The sequence below is a fragment of the Harpia harpyja genome, chromosome 5, assembly GCF_026419915.1.
Source record: "Harpia harpyja isolate bHarHar1 chromosome 5, bHarHar1 primary haplotype, whole genome shotgun sequence".
NCBI lineage: Eukaryota > Metazoa > Chordata > Aves > Accipitriformes > Accipitridae > Harpia > Harpia harpyja.
Window position 1 is genome coordinate 73,771,501 of NC_068944.1, and position 20,781 is coordinate 73,792,281.

Below are 20,781 nucleotides of genomic sequence, written 5' to 3' on the forward strand. Positions count from 1 at the left end.
TGGAGAATTACAGCAAAGGTATTGGCACTATTTATTAAAGATTACATTTTCTTGCAGCCTTTAACCCCCTTTTTAGCTCCATTCACTCCCAGGAATGACAGGTATATTATTAACAGATACAATCAGTCTTCAGAAATTAGGTCTGTGGTTTTTTGAGAGAGGACTAGTTAAACTAAGTCTGTGAAACCTGATTGGCCAAAACCAAAAGTGAAAGCTATGAGATGCTATAAACTCCCCAAACAAGCTAAAGTCAGCTTGCTTTTTGGGAATCACTGGCCAAGAAGCAGAAGGGAAAGGCAGTCAAAATTGGAAATGAATCCTCAAGCCCAAACCCTGTGCAATGTAGAAGAAAACCAGCAAGATAGAATCTGAAGAGTTTGACATGGGACATGAGAAATTGTCCCTCTTACCACTTGTCTAAGATGATGCCCTGGAAGGACTCGGTGTGTTAGACACAAGCCTTTAAAAAAGGCTACAGTTACTAGAATTTCATTCTTGCACATGTCCCAAAACAGGGGAATAACCTTGTCTTTAATTGTGCCCCACTGCTAGTACTGCCTTTATACTTATGTCCTATACTAGACAAGCTTGAGAAAGGCAGGATGACTGCACATACTGAATGGAGTGGGAGGAATGGGGAACTAAGACAGCAGACCTGTTTGAGTCCGGAGAATGGATCAATGGCAGAAACAGGACCAAATCCCCAGTCCTTCAACACCTTTAAAGTTGCCACCTTGATACACTCTCTGTCTGACCTAGCACCAGCTTCAGGAGCTACTTCACACACAGTCCCTTATCGTGCTGCAAATCTGAAAAACAACCACGTGCAAAGGACTTGCAGTTCATTGTCCTGCTCCTTCATCTCCGATTCTCCATGCTGGCCCAGAAAGAGCCAAGTGAGCAAGGCACCACGGTCCCTTTACTCCTCTCTTTCTTGTGTCACACATCTCAGAAATAATCAGCTGCAGGAAAACTGAACAAACTAGTGTGATGTTATTGCATGTCCATTACTGCCACGCATTGATTTATCACTGTGTGATATACTACTTCTATGCTGTATCTGGTTACTGTACCACCAAAAAGCGACAGCTGGTTTGAAAGCTTCACAGAGATCAGGGACAGGCTCAGGGACAGAGCAGTGTAAAAATCAGTTCATGCTAAGAATATCTGGAGTTATGCTTTTGTCACCCAGTAAAATTTCAGCATTGATTCTGATCTCTTATTCTCCTTGAGCTGATCTTTGCTACGAGGAGAAGAAAATGACTGAACAAGAAACTTAATGGTCCATGTATCAATGTCTCAAGCCCTTTCTCTCTCCCTTTGTGAACTCTGGAAGAACATGTCCAGCTCCCAGCAGCCTGACTCAGCCCTTCTTTCCAGGAAAGATACGAAGCTGCAGCTTTCTGTATGTTGGCCAAAGGAGAAATAGGAAACAAAGGAGACAGAGGGCAAAGAAAGGCATTTATAAGGGCATGAGAGGCTTTTGATGAGAAAATAATGAAGCACAAAGATAATGTCAGAGGGAGTAGCCACAGAGAAAACACCCACAAAGAACAAAGCTAAGGAGAGGTGGGAGGAAAATGCTGATTGAAGGCTAAGGGGAAGAGAGAGCAAAATGAAACAGAAAGGAGTCTCAGCAAATTTCCATAATGTAACACTGATGAAGCCTTTTATGATTAGAGACAGGGATTCTCAGAAACGTTCCCTTGCAAAAAGGTTACATACTCATGTTTTAATGTCTCTGAACACTTTCCCAGCCTCGGTAGAAGTGGAAACTTTTTTTGCTAGTTCTGCATGCTCTAAATCTGGGCTACCCTGTGCATCACCAAGCTCCACAGAGCAATATCACTGAGGTCTGCTCTGGACAGACTGGCACATCAACTCTAGATCCATGCTGCCTTCAGAGCATGTGACAGCCCTGCACTGAAACTGCTCCTCAGGAGAAGCAGGGTAAGAAATACGCTATGTCCTGCCAAAGCAACGGAGACATCACTTGCATGATACCTTGTGGGACCTGGACACAAGTTGGTTCTTATCCAGAGCCAGATGGAAGCCTGAGCTGACTCAACCTGTGTGTTGGATGTAAAATACCATGGAAAGTAATGAGATTCTGGGCTACCTGAAGCAAAGCCAAATCCACAAGTCAGTATGGCCTTAAACGCTTCCAGAAATCTCAGCCTGCACTTACTTCAAGTCTGGACTCAAGCACTGACCCAGTGTGCAAACAAATAGTAAAAATTATTGCTATTTACATACCATCAGTTGTTTACCTGACTCTATCCTCCCAGACTGGATGTTTGGCTGCAACATCTCCTGAGATATGTCTACGCAACTATAAATAACAAAAAGATTATACCTGTCCCTGAATGAATTTTTGAAAGGTATACACCACCGTTCAATACCAGTGTCAAAAAAAAAGACTGCCAGAGAAATCACCTTACAGCAGAGAGGAAGTTTTTGAGCTCCACAGAGTGATTTCACCAGACTTTTCCATCTGAAACACATTTTGCTTGTGCAGGTTTATTTGCACAGAATAAATCCATCTCAGTCACTTCAAGAGGACTGACAGCAGTTGTCTAGTTTCTCTGAGTCTTATGAAATGACAAGAAATAGTCTCTGATCTCTTCAGGGCCTCTGCTGCAGACTTCAGGGGGAGGACATTCCAGTGGATTCCCCTCAAAATTGCATGAACAGTAGTTGTATCCCCAGTCCAGGTTCACCAGTTCCCCAAAGGTTGCTGGAAGGGACCGTAGATGGTTGTTTCCCAACCAAAGCGTGCGCAGTTTCCTTAAAAGACAGACCTCCTCAGGCAGACTCTCCAGTGAATTGAAGAGCAATAGCAATGTTTCCAGTTTCTCCAGATGCCGAATGCTGGAGGGGATTGTGCCTATTTTGTTGTCACTCACATCCAGAAAGGTGAGGCTCCTCAGCTGGCAGAGGGGTGCAGGCAGCTCGGTGAGGCTGTTGTTGGCCAGGTGGAGGCTGTGCAGCCTTTGAAGTGCCCCCATTTCTGGGGGCAGCGAGCTCAAGCTATTGTTGCTCAGAGCGAGCCTCTCCAAGTGACTCAAAGTGCCGATTTCGGCAGGGATTTTCTTCAAGTTGTTGGAGTCCACATAGAGGCAGGTTAGGTTCCTCAGGTGGCTGATCTCTTGGGGGAGAAGCTCCATCTGGTACCTCAGGCAGCTCTCTCGTTCTGGGCTCATCTCCAGGACCTGCAGTTGGTCCAAGCCAAAGACCTGCGCAGGAACCGACACCAGCTCTCTGCCTGAGATCTTGAGTTTCTTCTTCCCTTCATACTTCGGATCGTGCTCTGTAAGGTACCTCCAGAGTGGATCAGGGCCAGTAGAGGCACATCTGAAAGAGGTGGCTGCATCCATTGTCCCACCAGAACCGTGGCTGGTTGAACAGAGACGATCACTGATGATCTGTTGCACACTCCACGGGCAACCTCTGAGGTTTTTGGTGGATCAAGGCCCTCCGTCAGCTTTCCTCTCTGCCAGGTGCGTTACCAACACACACGCAGAGTGTTTGGGTTGCTCGGATACATCCCACTGAGTAAACGCTTGGCATTCTCACTTGATCAGGTGTTTCCCTTCTGAGTCTGCAGCGTACACAAAACCCAGCTCCTGGGCTATGACGTTGCCTCTCACGGTTGCAGCCAGCGAGCTGGTGGCAAATAGCTGTCAGTGTTCAGAAAGTGAAACAGCAGTGCTGTGCCTCTGCTTTTCAGCAGATCTTTTCAAATCTTTGTGTGTAGCTTTCTCCTTCTGGGAGCACCAAGGGTGCCGTTGTCAGAGGAATTCACATTGGTCAGTCCCAAGGGATTGCAATGAAAGCAGATAAAGGACATAGTAAATGGGACAAGACAACAGACTCATAGCTGCTGGCTTGGGAGCTCAGAACCATGAACACGTCCTGTCCTCAGGTCAGTTTGTGCCTTTAAGATTCAGCAAACACAGTAAAGAATCAGTTTTGAAATCTGGAAGTCCTTCTCTCTCCTGCTGAGTGTATGAACCCCTGCACCACAGAGATACGGTCTTTCTTGTGCTGCACTTGCTCTGGCATATTTAAAAGCAAATTTTTATTCCTCACTGGCATAGTTTTTAATAGGAGACACATAAAATGCCAGGTTTATCCCAAACCACTCATCACAGCATGAGATATAGAGAGCAGGGCATTTTCCTGGAGGGAGAAAATTGTGGGTTTAAAGCCTCAGGCTGAGAAAGCCTACCTCTTTTACTTCATCCTCTAATCCTTAAGACTTTCACCTAAAAAGTGCTTAGGACAACCATTTCAAATGCTTTTCATGGAGAGAGGTCTCCACAGCATTCCACAGGCTATTAAAGGTAGAAGACAACACATTAGAGGTATGGTCTAAGCAGGTCTACCAGGTCAGGTCTTGTGAAGGGGGGCATGTTAGCTTTGCTTTCCCACCTTGCTCAGTTCTGATCTCCTCAGCCCAGGATGGTCCTGAGTTTGCTGGAGCCTGTGTCCCAGCACCAGGGGAGTGCGTAGTCACTCAGATGGGTAGCGAGTGCTGGGAGCTCTCTATCCAGACAATGCTGAGAAGAAGATTTCGGGATCATTGTTCAACCCTCTGAACTTACACTTTAGGTTCTGCTGTTTTTTAGCTGGGTTTCACCCTGAAATACAGAATTTCAGGGCTGTTACATACAATCTTAACTTGGATTCAGAGTGCAAATACCAGAACCCTACTGAAATCAAGCCCTGAATTTCCTCCAGATTTATTTTCAGCATCCGTAAGAGAAAACTGTATCACTTGCCTAGTATCCAGCAGTATTGTGAGCCTGCTTTGGCATTATAAGCTCCTGGGATGCTGGTGGCTGGAGACAAGCCTGCTGGGTTTCCCGATAGGGACTGCACAAGCTATTGAGCCGGGACTATCACAGCTGAGTACGCAATGGCGTGAGCAGATCCTGGGGACATTGAAAGTGGTTACTCCCATTCTTTAGGGTCATCATTAATGTCAACGGGGTCTGAAGGCTGTGCTAGCTTCATCAAGAAAGGGTGGACATTTTACACAAAAAAGATTCAACAGAGCTTGAGAAAGTCTAATAGTTGTTCATAAGTAAGTATGGGTACAATAACTTGGAAATATACGTACATCAGAGATGAATACAGCAGCCAAGGAAAAGTGAGATTTTCACTTGTAGGGGAAAGTTGCTTACTAGAAATTACAGACCTCACAATCAACCACAAAAATAAGACTCAAAGTTAAACTGAACTCCTGTGAAGAAAGTGCTGAAGAAGTTCTTGCAATGACAGTCATTTCAGACTTGGACAAAAACTATCCCTCATATTACTAAGGGGAAAAATGTGTTTTTAAGAACACATTGTCAAATACGTCTGTCCTGTGAAATAAACTGAATTGCTGTGTGTGCTGCCTTCTGCTTAAACATGCTTATCTCTTCAAATTAAAACCCGAGTCTTTCAGACAGCACATCATGCAGAGCCAAGGCTGTGGTCAGAGAGAGGTTTTTGTGATGCTGGGCAGTGTTCTCCTGTTGCACTTGTTCACACCTTGAGTTTGACCATGGGTTTTCTTTTCCCAAGGTGGCAGGTTCTTTTCTGCTCCATCTTGCAGGACATCCTTCTTCCTGACACTGATCACTGGCTCATCGGGAATGTCAGAGTATGATTAATGTCCCTCTGTCAAATTGTTCCCTTGTGCTTTCTATATAAGGTTCATGATCCAACATGTAAAATAACAAGAAAGAGCCCATATTTTCAACACATGATCCCCCTACAGACCCAGCAGGATATTCTCATTCTCAGTTCAGACAAACTCCAACAAGAATATTGCCATCATCAATATTCTTGAGTCAAGCTACACAAGTTATTCAGAAGTTAGCCCTTACAGCAAAAATCGGCTTTGTAAAGCAACTCTGAAAACCAGACTCCTGTTCATCATGCCTTCATGCTTTTCTAATCAGTTGTTCCCATTTCACAAGTCAAGACAAAAATCTATGTTTGTGATTTCCAGGTATAAACCAAATCGATGAAGCTAAGCAGGCTTTCTTTTCTTAATTCAACTTCACCATTTACAAAGGTATTGAAAGAAAAGTCCAGACTCCAATGGACCCTTATTACCCTAGGGACGTCAGGTGCCAAAACTGGGACATAGGAGGCAATTGGGTGGCTGATGCAGAGACTCTTCTCCCAGCAGCACTGGCTCTGCAGAGACAGCAGCAAGGAGGACTCCTCGTGGTCTCTGCTGGTTGCTCACCCCTGTACAGGGCTGTAGACTGGGGCAGGAGCCTGCCTTCGCCCCCAGACTGGCTCTATCCCTGTGCTGCTCTTCCTTCCCATGCCATGGAGCAGCAACCTTAACCCTCAGCAGCACTGGACTCCAGCTTACAGAGGCTGAAAGAGGTGGTAGTGGATTTTTTTTTCAGTCTATGTTGTTACTGTTGAGCTAGTGCAGTCATTTTAAGAAAATTTTCCTTTTATTCCCTGGCACAAGGACAGTACAGGTTCATGCCATAACCTTGTCCCTCTCCCTCTGAGCTGCAAGGCTGCTAGTCACATAGCACCCAACATCTTATCATCTGTAACACATATATCCCCACACCAACTCAGTGGGAACATGAGTCAGTAATGGTGGAAGATAAAAGGCAGCTACCAGAAGACCTTTTTTTCCATGAAGACCTAGTTAATGTCCAGAGTGCTTCAGCTGACTACTTTAGGATGAGCTGAATCGTTCTCCAGGCTCCACAGCTCACATTGGAGCCACAAAAGTGCAGGTGTCATGGCTTGACTCTGAATCCCACTGTGAGAGACTGAGCATGGGATTCAGGTACCCAGACAGAAGCATCTTACATCATTGGACGTGTGTGGTGGGTTGACCCTGGCTGGACGCTAGGTGCTCACCAAAGCCATTCTATAACTCCCTTTCCTCAACTGGGCAGGGGAGAGAAAATATAACAAAAGGCTTGTAGGTCAAGATAAGGACAGGGAGAGATCGCTTGCCAATTATAGTCATGGGCAAAACAGACTCAACTTGGGGAAAATTAATTTAATGCAAAACAAACCAGAGTAGGGTAATGAGAAATAAACCAAAATCTTAAAACACCTTCCCTCCACCCCTCCCTTCTTCCTGGGCACAGCTTCACTTCCAGGTTCTCTACCTCCTCCCCACAAGTGGCATGGGGGGATGGGGAATAGGGGTTGCGATCAGTTCATACACATTTCTGCTGCTCCTTCCTCCTCATACTCTTCCCCTGCTCCAGCGTGGGGTCCGTCCCATGGGAGACAGTCCTCCACAAACTTCTCCAACCTGGGTCCTTCCCATGGGCTGCAGTTCTTCACAAACTGCTCCAGCGTGGGTCCCTTCCATGGGCTGCAGTCCTTCACACACAGACTGCTCCAGTGTGGGTCCCCCGCGGGGTCACAAGTCCTGCCAGAAAACCTGCTCCAGCGTGGGCTCCTCTCTCCACGGGTCCGCAGGTCCTGCCAAGAGCGTACTCCAGCGTGGGCTTCCCACGGGGTCACAGCCTCCTTCGGGCATCCCCCTGCTCCAGTGTGGGGTCCTCCCCGGGCTGCAGGTGGAGATCTGCTCCACCGTGGACCTCCCTGGGCTGCAGGGGGACACCATGGTCTTCCCCACGGGCTGCAGGAGAATCTCTGCTCCGGTGCTTGGAGCACGTCCTCTTCCTCCTTCTTCACTGACCTGGGGGTCTGCAGGGCTGTTTCTCTCACATATTCTCACTCCTCTCTCCGGCTGCCATTTCTGTTGTGCAGCAATTTTTTTTCCTTCTTAAATCTGTTATCCTAGAGGCACTGCCACCATCGCTGATGGGCTCGGCCTTGGCCAGTCCATCTTGGAGCCGACTGGCATTGGCTCTGTCGGACATAGGGGAAGCTTCTAGCAGCTTCTCACAGAAGCCACCCCTGTAGCCCGCCAGCTACCAAAACCTTGCCATACAAACCCAATACAACAGGATACATAATCTCCCCTAGGGTCACCCTCTGCAGATCTGGAAAGACTCCCCTAGGTCCTATATCATATCTGCCAGTCCCCTGTTGGTGTCTCTGGCACCCAAGACATTGTCAGATGGTGATACCCAGCCATGCCTAGGCATCAAGTCCTGCTCTAGAAGCTGCCAAAATGCAATCTATAGCAGGGCAGAGCTTGGCCAATTTCCACATGTATTGGGTTTGCATGGTAGCAGGACGGTTACAGGCGTGGCTTCTGTGAGAAGCTGCTAGAAGCTTCCCCCATGTCTGGCAGAGCCAATGCCAGCTGGCTCCAAGCTGGACCCGCTGCTGGCCAAGGCCGAGCCCATCAGCGACGGTGGTAGCGCCTCTGGGATAACAGATTTAAGAAGGGGAAAAAAACTGTGCAACAGAAACTGCAGCCAGAGACAGGAGTGAGAATATGTAAGAGAAACAGCCCTGCAGACCCCCAGGTCAGTGCAGAAGGAGGGGGAGGAGGTGCTCCAGGCGCCGGAGCAGAGATTCCCCTGCAGCCCGTGGGGAAGACCATGGTGAGGCAGGCTGTCCCCCTGCAGCCCAGGGAGGTCCACGGTGGAGCAGATATCCACCTGCAGCCCGGGGAGGACCCCACGCCGGAGCAGGTGGGTGCCCAAAGGAGGCTGTGACCCCGTGGGAACCCTGTGCTGGAGCAGGCTCCTGGCAGGACCTGCAGACCCGTGGAAAGACAAGCCCACGGAGCAGGTTTTCTGGCAGGACTTGTGACCCTGCAGGGGACCCACGCTGGAGCAGTTCGTGAAGAACTGTAGCCTGTGGAAAGGGCTCATGTTGGAGAAGTTCATGGAGGACTGTCTCCCGTGGGAGGGGACCCCACACTGGAGTAGGGGACGAGTGAGGAGTCCTCCCCCTGAGGAGGAAGGAGCGGCAGAGACAACGTGTGAGGAACTGACCACAAGCCCCATTCCCCATCCCCCTGCGCTGCTGGTGGGGAGGAGGGAGAGAATTTGGGAGTGAAGATGTGCCCGGGAAGAAGGGAGGGGTGGGGCGAAGGTGTTTTAAGATTTGGTTTTATTTCTTATTACCCTACTCTGGTTTGACTGGCAATAAATTAAGTCAATTTTCCCCAAGTCGAGTCTGTCTTGCCCGTGATGGTACTTGGTTGAGCGATCTCTCCCTGTCCTTATCTCAAACCATGATCCTTTCGTTATATTTCCTCTCCCCTGTCCAGCTGAGGAGGGTAGTGATAGAGCGGCTTTGGTGGGCACCTGGTGTCCACCCGGGGTCAACCCACCACACCACATTAAAAGACTGAGCCATGAGTAAACTCTATTTTCTTTTTTCTTTTTTCTATATATAATTTAGTTTGGGGATTTTTTTAAATTGCCCAGAATGTAAAAGCTGTGCTCATCTCCCAGCCAGTGTTGTGGTCAGAGCACAGAGCTTGGGCTTAGCTGCTACAGCATTTTTATTGTCTCTCTGGAAAAAACCACAAATTTCTTTTAGCTCTGAACAGAGTAGTCTTGCTTTGATTACACATTTCCAAATACACACGTAGAACAGAGTTCAGCCTTACACAGTTTAATTATCCCATAGTAACAACAAGAGGTGGGAAAAGGACAGCTCAGAAAAACAGCATCACAAGGCTGTGCTGAGAAGAGCCACTCACAAGTGGCAAAAAAGGAAAATAATTGATTCCTGGTACAGCTTCCAAGAAGCAGCTAATTCAAAACTGTTTAGAAAACAAGTATAAATTGTTAAATAATTTAACACAAAAAAATATTTTCCCCAAATGATCTTGTTGTTTTATTTTGGTTTTTAATTTATTTATTTGACAGGCAAAAATTTTAATGGAATAATGGTCTGTTTGCTATAATTGCAATAATTTATACACTTGACTTAAAAACAAAACAAAAAAACCCCCACAGTGATGCCATAAACCCCCTGTGTCATTAGCACCTTTTCAATATGCAAATAATACATTGTGTGGCTTTCTATTGCAATTTTAACAGTATATCCTCTCTTAGAACAGGACCAGCCAAAAAAAAAAAAAAATCCAACAAAAATATCAGCATACTCCTGGGTTTAAACCTCAGACTTAGTGAACAGATTTTAGGGTGATGTACCAACCACTTTGTTGCAGAGACAGGAGCACTGAGATGCAAAAGCCACAGCTCTCCCTTATTCAAGAGCAGTTAGAGGAGAGGCCATTGGCACTGTCCCTGTCCTATCTGCCATCTCCTGCCTGCATGGTCACCTTGCAAGATGCTGGACAGACAACACACGTCTGCTTGTCACCTTCTAGCACATACAGTCACCTGCTCGGGCACAGAGGCATCTGCATTTTCTGGAGGGCAGCCTCTGACCATGCCCAGGGCTGTACCTGTAGGTTTACTGTCTGCCCAGATGGCAGATCTAATTTGGAAAGTAATCTCAGGCCACGTTTCCAAAGACAGCAAATACCCACGAACAGACTGAGGCAAAAACTGTTGCAGCTTTTGGTGTACGAGCTTGCAGGGCAGAAATCCTGCAAATACACCCTCCTCTCTTACTTTTTACTGCAGGTGACTTTTTAAGCACATTCACATAGGGCTTGCTTCTGTAAGAGGTGGCAGCTATAGAAACCTCCCTTTGATGACTATACCCATAGAAACTGGGTGGCTATAAGCACAGGTCTTGATCTGGGTCTGCGGCATGTGTCTTGTACTCCTCTCACTATCAACAGATGATGCTTGGTAAATGCCATTTAACTGGCTGAAGAGAAAACGAGATTTAAGAAAAAGCAGGGAAATGGCACCCACTGAATTCAGGGCACAGAGACAGTCTGGGGTGTCTCCAGGAACAGACTGAACAGACAACCATATGCTAGGGAATATGCTGGAGCAAAGGGAATTAGGCTGCATCCCCTTTTCCAGGTGGAGAAGCTGCAGAGCCGTAGTCTGTGCCTAACCCATGCAGATCTTTTAATTGCAATTAAAGATACAGGTGTGTGTCTCATGTTCCTAACACAGACTCTTGGCAATGGCTCCAACAGACATTCAAATGAAAGGGTTATGCAAAAAAACCCCTAGATCTCCTTCAACTAGATACTACGGCACCATCTCACCCATTGGGGGTTGGAATATATGAGCTTTAAAGGTCCCTTCCAACCCAAACTATTCTATGATCTCACAGGGTTGAAAGACCCTGAAATTTGTTTAACAGAACATCATTATGTATTTACCCTTTGCATAGCGCACTGGAGTGTATTAAAGTCTACACCATGCGTGGCACATGCAGACACACATGATAAGAGACAATCTACAGAGGCTGAGAAGTCAGCATCATGACAGGAATTAAAGGTCATATTAACATGGCCCAATTAACATGTTTGACCTCCATAAAACCTACTCATTGCAATCACATTTATTCAAAATGATATCTCATGCCATGTTGGGAGGTATCTCCCTCTTGTGTAGAAAACCTGTTCTGCTTCACCACTGGAGGGATAAAATCTCACTCAGTCTGGACTAGGAAAAGTGGTGCTGTTAAATACAATGTGATCAACATGCTTGCTTAATACTGAAATATAGCAAGCTGACCTAAGATGCAGTACAGTAACAGATATACCATTGAGAGTTACTTAAAAGTGTAAGCTTTCCCCTTCATGATATTGTCACTTTGATTGGTCTTTCCATAGCAAGAAACACAGTAAAATCAAATCAAAGAGTTTATTTGCATAAGAAAAAGCAAAAATAGCACCACTGAGAGCTACACAGTAAAGACTTTGTTTAACCCTGGCATGTGAACATGTTATTTAATTTTATTTTTCAGTATAGAAGAAGCAAATTTTATCTGCTACTGGGTGAGAAAAAGAGTCCAAGGCTGGCAAATGGTTATCTCTGGGCTTTAGCAGTGGGGTCTGATTCTGGGGTGGTTATAGACAGCTGTGGCTTATGCTTGGCTTAGCCAGCTTGGAAGCACCATGCCATACGGTGAACGTGCCAGCAGGGCTGGGTGCCTATTTTCCATCTACAAAAGACCTGATGAGATTTCCAAACACATTCAACACTTAGCGCCTGTGTCAGGTTCATTACTCCCATCTCTCAATACAAACTGCTTTGTGCAGAAGAGTTTTGAAAACACAGCTGCTTTGCTGGCTGGCATGTATGTCCGAGGCCTGATCACCTCTCAGATCCACACCTTTGTGGGTGGTATCGTCTTGGTCAGAGAGTTAAACTCACAAATGGCCTACTGTGAAGGTCTTTTCAGACTCCATCCCCTCTTTACCTTCTCCTTGCATTCTCAAGTTCATTTTGGCAATTAGTCGATAGGGGAAAAGGGACAGTGTCTGACTTTTTGCTTTCACCCTCAAACAAAATTTCCTCTGGGTTTCTGAAGACCTCTTTGTTCTGACCCTTTCAGCAGAGACAAACCTTCTCCTAGACCAGCCCGCAACTTCTCACCTGCACTCTAAAACACGACGCTGTCAACTTATAATTATAGCGAATCATCCAAAATGGTGAAGTTGGGTCACATTTGGCTTCCTGAGATTTTTAATGCCAGGTGATCTTGTCTGCTGCTCTGGCTGATTTTTGGGTGAAGCAGTGGTAGGGAGCTGTGTGTGCGCTATCAACAAAAAAGGGATTTGGCATCCCTGAGCCAATGGAGGACAGCATTGCGGCTTTTTGCAGAGGCATCTCCCTGACAGAAGGAAGTTAAGCTCCATCTGGTAGGACCAAACCCTCCGAGTACTAAAGTTCTTGCACAGGGAGCAGTGAGAAGGTTCAGATGGTCCCTGTGGTCTCTTCAGGCCTTACTGTGAGATCCCACATGGTCCCATAAAAAGTAGATCCTATAGGATACAGATTCACTTATGGGCAGAAGAAGATTAAATTTAATAGGGTATTTCTGGAAAACACACATTGGCTGTTCATAACTGTCTGTCCATTGTGAGCTGAATGTACTGGAGACCTCTACCCCAGCTTTGGCATGGCTCTGCCTTCCTCCCCTCCATGTGGATGGCAGATAGCACCAACAATACTGCCATTAGCCTGTGTCTCACCGTTAATGCCCGGGACTGCACAGTGCAGGATTTTATTTCAGTTTCAAGGGTGACGGGTAAAGCTTTGGAAAGAATTAACCAGATAACAGACAAAAATTTTGGCATTGGAATGGTTTTGCATAAACAGCTACACAATGCATCGATACTGTATGCTCTTCAAAAGAGGAAAAAAACACTTATTTTTAATGTTGTAATATGCCCTGATGTTAGAGAAAACAAAACCAAGTTCACATATCACATCAAAGATAATAATAATAATAATAATAATAATTATAATTCATAAAAATAATCTGACCGACCGGCAGCATTTGTTGGCTTTAGAAGGCCTCCCACGAAAGAAACACAACTGAAGACATCTGAGAGCTCTTGGCAGGCGTGATGAATTCAAGTTTTAAAAACAAGTCTGGGCATACTCCCTGCATGCTAGGGCCCTTTGACGTTGGCGGGTCTGGCAGCCAGGCTTGCATAGTAAGCGCACTGATTGGGGTCACACTGTCCGTTGGCTCCTGGAGGTCCCTGTGGACCTGTGAGACCAGGCACACCAGCTTCTCCCTGAGGGCCGGGTGGTCCTGGCATCCCATCTTTGGCATAGCCAGGCTCCCCTGGGAGGCCTAAAATAAAAACAGAATGTCCTTGGTGAGTGACACCCCCAGGGTGCAGTACTCAGCAGTATAACATCACAGGAGATGGTTTTGCTGCCAAACTGGGATGCAGGCATCGGCTTCCACAGACTTGGGTCTGGCTTGTATGTATCTACAAGGATGTGACAAGTGTGTCTTCTCTGAAAGAAAGATTTTCACCCCCTGCGGCATTCTTGGGCTGCACAATTCTGCTATGGCTGCTCTTCCTCTACCACCACGTTGAAGTTGTGCAGCCGCATGACCCAGCTAATGACATATAGTCCTCAGAGAGAGGAGGTGAGGATGCGAAAGCTTGAGGCAAGAGCCATCTTTGGGAGATAACTCATTGCTACAAAGCGTAGTGGGTCCATTGTTATTTTAAGGCAATGCAGGGCCAGTATGCCAAATGCAGACCATGGAGTTATGAAGGCTTCCCATAGTTTCCTCCCCTGAACAAAGCAGGGTGAAGGCAAAATTGGTCAATGGCTCCTAATTGCAAATTAGAAACAAAATATATTTGCTGCTTCTTTGTCAGCAAAGGTAAAGCATGAGCTGTATGCCTGAGGCATAGGTGTTGGGTATGACCTTTATAACATCTGAAGCTGCCTGGACCTCTGGGTTCAGCTTGGTCATAACAAGATTCTGGCAAATGCAGATAGGACACTTCACGGTGTATCTAGTAATTAAAGCTTCACTTTGGATTTGTCCCAAAGGTCAGTTAACCTAGCTGTTACCGAGATGGATCATTATACCTGTCAACCAGGCTGAAGAAACAAAGGTGGCCAGATATGATGCTAGTGATGTATTTCTTCCCTTTGGGCCACTTTCTACAGAAATTGTGTATGCCATATTTATGTTATCCTGATCGTCTATCTAATATGGCAGAGACCTGTGTCCTTGCAGCAGTTCTGAGTGATGTGTTTTGTGGGGTGTTCTGAATAAACACACCTGGAATTCCTGGAGGACCTACTTCCCCTCGTTGGCCAACACCAGTGTCTCCTTTCTCACCCTTTGCTCCTCTTTCTCCTGTATAGAGGGAAAGAAAAATAATGAACTGATGAACATTATCTATGGAACTAAAGAATCCACACTGAAGCCAATATATTTGCTAAAAAATAGTTCCTAATTCTGGCCAGTCCTCTGAGATGGGACGTTAAGTGGGAGTAAAGACTTGCCCTCATTCGATTCTGGCCAGGGATGTAACACACCGGCATTTGCTGGTCACATTTACAACCTCTGGTTCAACAGACTGAGACTGCTTCTAACACATGCATTTTGAGGACAACTTAGATGCTACTAACAGCAGAGCTGGACACCAAAGTGTCATCCCTTTATCGGACTGCCCAAACACACCAAGTTCCACTCACCTTTGGGACCAATCGGTCCAGGTGGCCCTTCAGAGCCAGTCTGTCCGGGCCGGCCAGGCTCTCCCGGAGGGCCAGTTCTTCCTGGGAGTCCTTCCTTCCCAGGGGGACCAGGAGGTCCTGGTCTGCCATGGGACGCTTTTACATGTGCAGGCTGTATCTGAGCCAGGAGATAGGCTAACTTTACTGTGAAGAGAGGGAAATGGGTTTGTTAGACTAGAAGGTCAGTGCTCCAAGAGATGGAGACCCAGAACCAGTGGCCCAGTAAAGTCCAAGTATTGTCACAGATCAATTTTTCAGGGCCACCCATTTGTTGTCCCCACACAATCCTTTCCCATAAACCATGATGGTGCCTTCCTGACCCTCTCTAAATTATTTAAACCTCATTTCTCAGTAGCTTTAAACTTCTCCTAAATTTCATACTTAATCCTAAACACTTCTCTCATCCTCTGTTCCTTGTCCACCAAGGATCTGAAATGTCCTTTCCTTTAGCTGTGCAGCTGGTGGATTTCTGTCAAATTGGAATCATTGCTGCTCTGAAAAGGAGAGCCTACTTCCACTGCTTCTGCTACACAGAGCGAGAAGCTACATGGCTGCTCTGTAGGAAGAACGCTTACTTTTCTTGTTCTGGGCTGTTACACATGTGAAGTTAAAGCTAATGTACCCGTCTCTGGCTGTGAAGTCAGAAACTAACTAAGGCAGCTCCCTGCATCAGCATATTCTCCAATTTCCAAGCAGGCACATTGCTTGCCACTTCCATATTAAGACCCTGAACAGCCTAGAGAGCTCTTAAGACATACTCAGCATCACAAAAACATCCTACAGAATAGAAAGAGAAGGGTTTTCTATCTTCTTTTCATTGATCCAAAATCTTGAATGCTTTTAGATTGGCATGGAATTTGAAGTCTGAGAGTGTGTAAAAAAAAATCCTTCAAATAAATCACCCCACTGAACCATGATCTTTAGCATGGAAGAAAATACCTGCAGCTATGTGTCAGCTGCTCCAAGAGCTGTGTGAGAAGAAGCACTACAGCTCGGCATTTCACTGTAGATGGGGTCAGTAGTGGTCTGCAGTTCACGTACTTTGAGAGAAGCAGCAGCCCACAGACACTCCACTCCCTCTTATACTGATGAGTATCAAATGTCACAGCCAGAAATCAGGAATATTTCTTTTCCAGCTGGGACCTCAAAAGCAAGTTTATGTCCTACTCTGATTACTTTCTCTTCTAGAGCCCCAAAGTAATCTGTTGCAATTTGTATCTTCTCTTGTCCTGCCATGTCAGCTCAGGCATCTGCAGGAATGAGTCCGCAGCAAAGCTGTTCTGGTAGCAAAAAGCCGTGAGGTCCTTACCACAGGCAACAAATGACCTTGGGTTGAAGAAGGGAGAAAGCCCTTGTGCTATTGCTGGGAACATCAAGCTTGGGGAACAGTACAGCTTGCTAAGTGCATTTCATTTTACACATTCGTCCTTCCAGGCAGGCTTATTGCAACATTACTTTCCATAAGCAGGAGAGGTTCAGGTCCAACCACAGCTATGGAAAGTACCTTTCATATTCTCAGATATATCTTCCATTTTCCCCAAGATGATTACATACCATCTAGCTGCTTGGCTAACTCCTCTTGGATGAGCCTTCTCAAAGTCTCTAGAGATGGGGGTTCCCCCTGGAGAGTAATAATCACAGCAATAACAAGACATAATAATCACAGCCAGGGGACGTGCAAATTAAACCCTCCACAATGGGTTTAGTGGGTTGCATTTCATCACTCACAGCATACACAGGGCTGCAGGGACTGCCTGAAAGAAGAATGTAAAGGGACTCAAAACATCCATGATTCCCAACCTGCTGGCAAGCCATGGGCTTAACAGTGTAAGCAGGGAGCCTGGTCAGAGGGTGCAGTTGGGACACTGAGAAAATCTCCCTCCTATACAACTCATAGGAGAAGTAGTAGAAATCAAATCAGGAGACATTCTCTGCCCTACTAGATCATAGTGGAAAGCCTACCTCATTTTTCAGCATTGCACATTTCCTTGCAGAAAGAAGCATGCGTGCCCCCAGGGTAGTTTAGGTGGGTATCTAGACTTGCTATAAACACTCATACTGGATGCATTGCCTGCCAACGAGCCTTGTCTCAGGGAGCAGAAGCCAGTTTACACATGTGATACCCATTCTTCCAAACATGTACAAGGTTCTGCCTGATTTCACACTGTTTAATGGAGACAGGGGATGTGGCTGCCTGGCCTTGGTCCCCTACCTAGCCTCCAGGGGAATCTCCTCTCTCAGCTCTTTTGTGCGACCTTGCTGTTGAACAACTGTAATAGCTGTCAAAACTCAAAGCTATGTGAACAACTCTGGATGATGCAACTGAAAAAATGATGAAAGCAGTTTTGGTAGGTGGAAGGAGAATTTTTTAGGTTGTGGCTTTCCATGAAAATAAAAAAAGTGGTTTTAGGGGAACCAGACTCTTGTCTTTGCATAAACTCAGAAGAAAAAATGTAGCTATATTTCAAAAATAAACCATTTTGAACCAAGATCAAATGCTGTCCTTTGTAAATCATAAAGTGAGATGTTTCACTTGAAATACAGTTTTCATTTTTTTGGCTAAAATTATTCTTTGAATTTCTGCCAGTTTTGAAAATACTTCTGGTCAACCTGAAGACTGCATTCTTTTGTGTATGAACTATTTGCATGAAAGTGTGGCTTTTCCCTCACACCTACCCTTTCAACATACAAGGATGTGTCCTCTATGTTTATGAAAACCTCATGAGTTCTTCTGAATCAGAAGTTATTCTTCATTAAGAAATGTAGATTTTATTAAATAGCTAAGAGACATTTCAATTTTAACCAATGACATTGCTGATAAGTACAGAGTTGGTCTATTTGCTGCCTTCTTCCCAACACAAATTTTGCATGAGAAAAAGATGTGTTTGTTGGTGACAAAAGAAACAATTTTGTCATTAAGTACTAACCATTTGTGATGGCTCTTAGTGAATATCCCAGTAAGTAAACATGATTGTGGAACATACTTTGAAGGCTTACAAATTATCTTTTCAAGTTTTAACCCTGTTAGTTTCATTAAGTCTCCATAATCATCACCAGATTTCATCAGTCTCTGTGTTGTTGTGACACATAAAGAAATGCTTTGTCTAAAATTTACCCAGCTTTTACATCAGAGATTATTTCACTGTTTATTTCCCTCCGAGGTAATCTCAAATTCATCCTCAGGATGGGCATAGCGGCTTCACTAGTGTTGGTAGTTTTTCTCATTCTTCTACATACATTACCCTCAGGCACTCTCAGTAGCGAGATTGTTTCCCGTTAGGAAAAAAAAAAGAGAATATTAAACAAAAATAGGATTTCATGAATTCTGATGAGCTGACTCCAGGATTTCCAGGAATAGAGCAGTGACCTTTCCACGGCTCAGCATTTTGTCTCTCATAACAACCAGCAGCAGAGGAAGGCGTAAGACCTCTGTATGAAATGCTACACATTAACACCCTTATAGAAAGAAGCTTTTTCAGACTCCAGACCCATGGCCACAGTCACATGACCAGATTTAGGCTTTTAGGGCTATAAGGTGTCAGGGACTGGCCACCCTGGCTATACGTCTGGATTGCTCAGGTCTCCTGAAATTCAATCCAACACCCCCACAACACTTCCCTGAGATATGCTATAGCTTGCCTTTTTATGTATTGAGAGGTAAAAACACTGCCTCCCCATTAAAACACACACTTGCTCTGGTTTCTGTCAGCCTTACTGTAATCTTAGGTACTTTTCTGATCACACACCGTGGCAGTAAAATTACTGTACAAAGCCCTTCTCTGGCAATCTTACCCTTGGTCCTGGAAATCCCGGCTGTCCTGGAGGACCAGGAGGTCCAACTTGCCCAGTGTCTCCTGGGGGTCCGTGGGGACCCATCAGTCCTGGATGGCCTTTGTGACCAGGTATCCCAGGATCACCTGGAGGGCCCTTTTCTCCTTGAGGGCCTTTTTCGCCTTTGATGCCAGGCTCTCCCTAAGTGAAAAAACTGACATTACCACCACAAAATAAGAGGCAAACTTCTGATTTCCAAGCACAGCAAAACACAAACAGCTGAGCTGGCAGTTACTGAATACAACATCTGGTGCATTACAAATGATCCACAAATTATTACTGACGGAGAATGATTAAAGAGAGGGTTGGGAGGGTGGGAAGCACAGCAGATCTCTACAGGCCACGCTTCATTCTTGAATGACCCTTCCCCCAGCCCCTAACTCAAAACAGCCCTCTTTATTTCAATGTAATGAAATAACTAATAATATTCTCCAACCTACCCTCTCTCCTTTGGAGCCAATTTCACCTGGTTTCCCTGGTGCACCCTGCAACAAAATAAGGCTGAGCATTAAAGAACTAGCCATAATAACAGTAAATAATAAAGCGCATGCCTTTGCAATGATTCTTGTGACCTGGGGAAAATTTATTTCCTTGTCAGTCCCACAGATTTCTGAGAGCTGTTTGCTTTCAAATATCAACAACTCGAGAAAAAAATCAATTTGTTGCAACCCAGGTAGCATCCTTGATGGTTTTTTCCCAAGACATCAGCCCTACTTTGAAACAACTGGGAATTTGACTCACCTCTTTTCCGGGAGGACCTTTCTCTCCTGGTTCTCCCTGAGAGATATAGAGAATGAATTTAGCACCACACTGCAATGAGTTGGAGGGAAGACCCTACCTAATAACCACGAGTCTTGTTTTCTGTTTAGAGCCCAAGTTTTCTGCTACACAGCAGCAGGTTTGGATGATTTATCCTTATCCTACTGCTGTAGGTCATTCCTGGAAAGACACGTCCGACTATTTAAAAAGCATTTTTTAATAAAGCTGCATACCATGTCAATGTAAATAACACAAAGTCATTTCTAACAAACCAGCTGAGAGCAAGACGGATGTTTCATTGAAAGTGTGTTCCCGCTTTCAATACATTTTATTCCTTTTTCTTACAGACATTTCACAAAGCTTCGTACACTTTACTTGGGCTGGTTTAGTTTAAATAGTGTCAATGCTATACCCGTAGCAGTCAAAAGATGTAAGGGAAGTACATTTCTTAAGTAGAGGTACCATCTTGTACTACACCAGCTGAGATAATGGATGCAGAGCCAGTGATAAAGCAAGTTTGAGCCTGAAAGCTTGCCTGTATTTGAGAACTATATTAAATAACCTCAATCTGAACAAGGACCTTATTAGGATTTTTTTTCTATACTGTGCATTTATAATGTCATAATTAGGCAATACAATTTTGCATTTTAGCATTTCAATGAAAAAAACATCACTGCAGTCCTGAAGTGCACTGATAAAGCAAAACAGACATTAAACTAGTTATTGCTAAAATTCTGCCCACTTTCCCATATCATGAATGGAAGGATTCATCTTTATAGTCTATTTACAATCCACACAAGTGATCATATCTATAATGTGTGCGTGCAGGTGGAATTTTTCCCATAACCTGGAAACACATATAACATCTTTGACAGTGTTAGCATCTACACATGTATGCGTGAGTAATATAACTAATCACAGATGTGTAATCACATCAGCTCCGAATTAGGCAGCATCAGACTCACTCGACTATTCCTTAGGGCCACTTCAGTTTTAAATGGCTACCACGTTTGCTGCTTTAAATTAATTTTCCAGAGAAATATTTTCTTCTCCTCTTTTCATCACGAAACTCCCATTCCAATTATAAAAAAAAATAAAAAGGAAAAAAGAATCATCCTGTGGAAGATTCAGCTCTGCTAGATTCACATGAAAACCTTTCAAACCTCATTTT

General features: G+C 45.1%; 2 protein-coding genes across 3 annotated transcripts in view; both read right to left on the reverse strand.

Annotated features, from left to right (window-relative positions):
• Positions 1 to 2,556: 2,556 nt before the first annotated feature.
• Positions 2,557 to 3,761, reverse strand: LOC128142451 (leucine-rich repeat-containing protein 30-like). The gene has a single exon (XM_052788548.1). It carries the CDS (start codon positions 3,375 to 3,377, stop codon positions 2,577 to 2,579), a length of 801 nt encoding a protein of 266 aa, XP_052644508.1. The 5' UTR covers positions 3,378 to 3,761; the 3' UTR covers positions 2,557 to 2,576.
• Positions 3,762 to 9,394: 5,633 nt separating this feature from the next.
• Positions 9,395 to 20,781, reverse strand: part of COL22A1 (collagen type XXII alpha 1 chain) — a 235,023-nt gene continuing 223,636 nt past the window's right edge. The window contains exons 59-65 of one of the 2 annotated variants that reach the window (XM_052788276.1): positions 19,593 to 19,628; positions 19,292 to 19,336; positions 18,813 to 18,992; positions 16,575 to 16,641; positions 14,982 to 15,164; positions 14,563 to 14,640; positions 9,395 to 13,605 (exon numbers count right to left, since the gene is read on the reverse strand). In XM_052788276.1, coding sequence (XP_052644236.1) covers positions 13,418 to 13,605; positions 14,563 to 14,640; positions 14,982 to 15,164; positions 16,575 to 16,641; positions 18,813 to 18,992; positions 19,292 to 19,336; positions 19,593 to 19,628 — 777 coding nt within the window. In that variant the 3' untranslated portion in view covers positions 9,395 to 13,417. Of the gene's footprint in view, positions 13,606 to 14,562; positions 14,641 to 14,981; positions 15,165 to 16,574; positions 16,642 to 18,812; positions 18,993 to 19,291; positions 19,337 to 19,592; positions 19,629 to 20,781 lie in introns of those variants that run through there. The other variant, XR_008235346.1, reaches the window with a different exon arrangement.

Excerpts from the sequence above, each read along its gene's own strand:
- LOC128142451 (XM_052788548.1), bottom strand. The coding sequence starts at position 3,377 with ATGGATGCAGCCACCTCTTTCAGATGTGCCTCTACTGGCCCTGATCCA.